The sequence below is a fragment of the Peromyscus maniculatus genome, chromosome 8 (genome assembly GCF_049852395.1).
Source record: "Peromyscus maniculatus bairdii isolate BWxNUB_F1_BW_parent chromosome 8, HU_Pman_BW_mat_3.1, whole genome shotgun sequence".
NCBI lineage: Eukaryota > Metazoa > Chordata > Mammalia > Rodentia > Cricetidae > Peromyscus > Peromyscus maniculatus.
The window spans coordinates 13,929,571-13,935,017 of record NC_134859.1 but is presented as its reverse complement, the minus strand read 5'-3'; the positions used below and the strand labels follow the sequence as shown (position 1 = coordinate 13,935,017).

At 52.4% G+C, this 5,447-nt stretch overlaps 1 protein-coding gene across 1 annotated transcript; it reads right to left on the bottom strand.

The window, feature by feature from the left end:
* Positions 1–537: 537 nt before the first annotated feature.
* On the bottom strand, positions 538–4,422 carry Foxi1 (forkhead box I1). The gene is made up of 2 exons (XM_006978895.4): positions 3,807–4,422; positions 538–2,230 (listed from the first exon to the last, which is right to left on the bottom strand). The coding sequence occupies exons 1-2, from the start codon at positions 4,360–4,362 to the stop codon at positions 1,671–1,673; spliced, it is 1,116 nt and encodes a 371-aa protein (XP_006978957.2). The 5' UTR covers positions 4,363–4,422; the 3' UTR covers positions 538–1,670.
* Between the last annotated feature and the right edge of the window lie 1,025 nt (positions 4,423–5,447).

Genomic DNA, 5,447 nt, shown 5'->3' with positions numbered 1-5,447 from the left:
CACACACACACACACACACACACGCCACCATGTACAGGACTGCAGGATGTCACCAGTGCAAACAGACCTGCTGCTGCTAGCAGTGGCCATGGCTGATGCGTTATGGCCATTGCCATAGTGTGATGAGTGTAAAAGTCAGAGAGACCTGGGCAGGAGCCCATGTGGGCTTCAGGAAGAACTCTCGGACCCTGTTTTTCCCTCTAACTGGACTTGTACCTTCGCATGATTGTGCATGTTCATAGCATAATCGTGAGGTTTGCATGGGCTGTGAAGCTGGGATATGTCCATGTCCGTATCGTATGTGACACAGGTAGGTTCCCTGCAGGTATGTGCCTACCCCATCCTCCATAACCTTGACTTTACACTGGGGGCCTTTGACTAGCTCCACAGCAGTGTCGCCATGGGAAAGTTTCATTGGTACCCATTCTTCTGTTTCCTGCCCCAAGCACCTTCAGCCTTAGGCTTCGACCAGGCAACTGAGAAACAGGACAAGTCACAAGGAAGGGCCACACACTTCTGAACAGCTTTCTTTCTTTCTTCTTTTTAATGAAAAAGAAATAAGAAAAGCAAACAACACTTCTCTGGGTCTGCTGTGATAAGACACCGCAGCCTGTAAAGAAACTTACAGAACCAAGAGAGAGCAAGCAGTCCCAGAGGCTGTGCTTACAGCCACCCTGCCCTCAGAGGACAGAGGACCCCTCCCTCCAGGCCATTGTTTTCTAAGACAAGTGTCCACCTCTCCAGGGCTATAAAAGGGCTGTGCTTATTCTGCTTATTTGGCTTGTTTCTCTTGGAAGCCCGAGTCATATCTTGTTCACTGGTCCATGACACACACACACACAGGAAGCAGGGATTTACGAGATTTTGCAGGTGGGAGGTACTGGGCTGGGATTTTAGGGGTGCATACCACTCTTCTCACTGACCTCCAGCTCTGCTCAAGTTCTGAGGGAGGACAGGAAAGTGAGACCCTGCATTGCACCTGCTAGAGTTACTGTCCTCGGGGGACACGTCACTGGGCACACCGCTGCTGCTTCCCCTCTTGAGTAGCAGCTAAAGGAGTGCCTGTGTAAGCCAAGGCAAGAAGAAAAAGGACAGCGGGGACAAGTCATACCCAAGTTGGCGTTAAATTCTGATGGGTAACCAGAAGGCAGTGGGGAGGTACGCATGCGCTTGCCATCGCCAGCTTCTCATGCTGACCCTCTCAACTAGTTCCTCCACCACTGCCCCCTTTGAGTCAGTCTTTGAGGGTTGCCCAGACCCTGCTTTGACATCTTTGTCATTTCCATGACCCTGGAAAGGCTGACAACATTCTCAAGCCTTAATTTCATGATCTGTCAAATGGAGGGGGGTCATATGAACCTCAAAGGATGACTGCACATAGTGTGACCATGTCATTAAAAAGCCCATGAACGGACCCAGCACATAGTAAGTGCTCAACAAATGGCCACATTACTGGTCTGCCCACTGTAGTTAACACATCTGTGTAGATTCAGATGAGATCATCGGAAGCATTGGACAGTGTCCTAGAAAGAACACAGATTCTTTCTAGCTTCCTGTGCTGTCTGTGAAGTTTAAAAGTCTCAGATATCTTGGGGGTAGTGGAGGGTCTGGTCTGGAGGACCTCCATTGCTTTCCCCTTAGACAGCTCAGTGGACCAGAAGCTTCTGTCCCTAGACTTCGGTGCCTTCCCTGGGGAAGAGAACACTGTTGGTGTTGATGCTATTGTAGAAATGTGGGCTGAACTGGTTGAGGACAGAGCCTCCATAGCCTAGAGCATTGGTGGGGACCGGGTTGGCCCATTCACCCCCACTCCCGTGGCTACTGAGGTTGGTGAGGGGGGTGTAGGAGTTGAAACTTAGTGAGTTCTGCCCCATCTTGTCAGTCGGCTCCGGGCTCAGTCCTGGTGTGGCCACCGAGCGGCTCATGGGGTTTGTCCCACTCACATAGGCTGTCATGGTGGAGAGGAAGTTGTTGAGGCACGGGGTGCCGGAGGGGGCAGGGGAGGCCCGCTTCTCTGGGGAGCTGGTGGTGTCTGGTGAGGCAGTGTCTAAGACATCCTGAGGCTCCGTGGGCTTGGGACTGCCTGCCAGGAGACCGGTCTCTGTTTTCTCTGAAGCCAAGGAGCCTGTGTTAGAAGACGCGTCTGATTTCCTCTTCCTCTTCCTGCGGAAGTTTCCATTGTCGAACATCTTCTCACAGTTGGGGTCCAGAGTCCAGTAATTCCCTTTGCCTGAGACAGAAGTGGGAGATGTGAAGGAAACAGAGAGGTAGACACAAGACCCGGTGCTATTCATCTGCAACATCCTAAACTAAAATCAGGGACAACAATGCACAGAAAAGAACAAAGCCTGCCACAGAAATGAAGAAATCCCATAACATCTGCCCACCCTACCACCTCTCTCTAAACACACCCCACACACCTACCTCTCTCTAAGCGCTCCTCCCACACGCCCATCTCTCTGTGAGCACACTCCTGCACACTCATCTCTTTCTAAATACCCCTTACCTCCCCCACAAGAGGCTCTGGGAGTGCATGGAAATGAGCATAAGTTATGCCTGAAGGAATTGACAGGATTGATCCTTTTAAGAGTAAAGTGTCAGGATGCAGGGATCCAGGGAGGGGTGGGGCACTGGTGGGGGCCTCTATTTATTACTAAGGTCCAGGAAAAGCCAGGAAACAGTTCTGGACTCCTGAATATGCATCCTGAAGATGACTTGAGCCTTAGCTTTGCTCCTCAGTGACAATTGACTTTGGATAAATCTGTTTTTTAGTCTGAAAAATTCCCGTCTCCCCAGACTCACTGATGGACAGGACAGACATTACGTGTGTCCAAGAGCTGTACAACTGAGGTGCCACCAGAAGGGAAACCCCGACTCTTCCCAGCTACTCTGAGCTGGAAAGTGGGGAAAGACCTTGAATGGGACAGTCTCTCTTCTGAGGGACAAATAGATCTGACGAAGGCTGACTTCAAAGGGGGCAGAGGTAGGGTTCCAAGCCATACCCTGGCTTCCTGTGGGAGAACAAAACTAGACTTCAATTCTGGAAACTGGATCCAGGAATATTTTACACTCCTCTCTGCAAGCATCTGTGGCTCATCATTTGACAGGAACATTCCAGTCTCAGCAATGGAGCTGCGTTTAAGTCAAGCGCCATCACTACCACTCCAAACCCTGTCACTCTGGGAAGGCAGCTTCACCCATGAACGCTATTTTCCCTCATCTGAGCAATAGGTTCACGAAGAGACACCTTGCAGGGTGCTGCCAGGATTAAAGGAGGTTCTGTATGGAAGGGAGGACAGGCAGAGCCATGTCATAAGGCCATCAATGGTGCCCAACCGAGGCCAGGTCCTCTCTGCTACAGGCCTGGCTGCTGCACACTTGGGTTTGGCTTGATCTAGTTCTACCAAGGACTTCTTACATGCTTGGCACTAAAGCACAGGTGAATTATAATGACTGCAGCATATTGAGCTTTTGTCCACACCAAAGACTGCGCAGAGTCAATTTTTTAATAGACATCCTTTGCATCTTTGGTTTTTTTTTTTTTTTTTTAGAAAAGGAAACTGAGGCTTGGCAAGCTCAACCTCCCTGAGACAGGGAAGCCTGAATCTGCTTCCAGAGCCCATATTCTCCTCCACGGCAGAGTTCCTTTTTGCCCTGTCTCCTAGCAGCTTCCAGTTTTGTGGATCGAGTGGTGGCTGTAGTTAGAACTTTCTAGAACAGAGTTCGGAGCAGAAATGAAATCAGTCCTTAAGGATCTGTAGCCTTCCCGGGGGTGGTCTCCTACTCCGCATGCACTGCTGTCTTACCTGGGTCGTCCTCATCTCGGGGCACCTTCTTGAAGCAGTCGTTCAGTGACAGGTTGTGGCGGATGGAGTTCTGCCAGCCAGCCTTGCTCTTGTTGTAAAAGGGGAAGTTGTCAGCCACGTACTGGTAGATCTGGCTCAGCGTGAGGCGCTGCTCAGGCGCCCCGTGGATGGCCATGGCAATGAGAGCCGAGTAGGAGTATGGTGGGCGCACCAGCTTCATGAGCTCCTCCTGAGAGGGGATGGGCAGCCAGCCCAGGTCGCTGGGCAGAAGCTGCCTCTGCATGCCATAGGCCTGGGGCAGGAAGGGACTGGCGTTAGTACCAGGCAGGTAGGGCGGTGGCGTCATGGCTGGCCCATTGAGCCAGAGATAGGGGTTAGGGGTAGCCCCATACTCTCCACCACCCTCGAAGGAGGGGGCGCGCTGAGGGCTGGGCATGCCCTGGGTGTGGAAGAAGTTCTCATAGTAAAGATTCATCTCCGGGGGCTCCTGGCCGATGCTGGGGAATTGGGGGCTGCATCGCGGTGGCGAGGATGCCGGGAGGTCGAAGGAGCTCATGCTGGGGCTGGGTTCGGGTAGCCACCTGCTGCACCTGTGCTCACTGGAGCTGTCCCTGACAGGTGTTCAGCTGGCCCTGGCCTCCTGTGACTTATACCCCGAGGGCTTGGCTGGGTGGCCCCACCCAGGGGCGGCCACCTGCCAGCAGGTCCGGGCCAGGACCCGCCTCCCTCTTTTCCCTGCTGGTTGTGGCCTAGGTCTCCACTAATGATACACTAAAGGAGACTTATTACAGCGGATACCCCAAATGACAAGGGTTCCCTTCATTTCTTCTTTCTGCTTACTTTCCTACCATCCCAGCTTACCCTTCTCTTTCCCTCTCCTTTTCCTTCTCTCCTCGCTTTCCATCTCTTTCTCCCTGACTTCTCTACAGCTTATTCTGATTCTTTCTTTGTTTTTCATATTTGTTTCCCTTCTCTATGCCTGGTTCTGTCTCTGGCTCCCACTCCCTCTTGCTCCCCACCCCCACCCCTGGTTTCTCCTCTCACCCCTGCCCCTCATTCTCTAAACAATGCCCCGCCCCCACTCCCATGTAGCAACAGCTCCTGCTTTGGTGTTTGGAAGGGAAAATGCATTTTCTGGAGTTGCCAAGGGATCCCCCAGCCCCCGGAGAGTCAGAGAGGAGCTTGGCCTCTGGAGAGGACTCATGCCGCCCCCCCCCACTCCTCTCCCCCCCCCATCTCCTCTCTCTCTCTCTCTCTCTCTCTCTCTCTCTCTCTCTCTCTCACACACACACACACACACACACACACACACACACACACACACACAGCAGGCAGGCAGAAGGCAGTGGGAAGGCTACTGTGGACATGGCCTGGGGACCCACCAAGATGAGCAGCAGACTTCTTAAAAAGATCATCAATAGGGAGAGGATGGGAATTGGATTTTAGGGAGAAATGAGAAAGAACATCCATGATTCAAGTTTATTTCTAGCTCTAAGGCACAGAAGTCTCCTAGCTCCTCCGTTGATCTAATGTCTGTGGAAGTCCTTGTGCAGAGGCCCCTGGCACCGAGGGAGCTGGGGCAATGCAAGTGCCTCCAGCTGCCCATGCTCTGCCCCTGTCTTTCAGCTTCAAAGACAATGC

Coding starts and splice junctions, on each gene's coding strand:
- Foxi1 (XM_006978895.4), bottom strand. CDS start 4,362: ATGAGCTCCTTCGACCTCCCGGCATCCTCGCCACCGCGATGCAGCCCC. Junction 2,231..3,806: donor CCGAGATGAGGACGACCCAG/GTAAGACAGCAG, acceptor CTTCTGTCTCAG/GCAAAGGGAATTACTGGACT.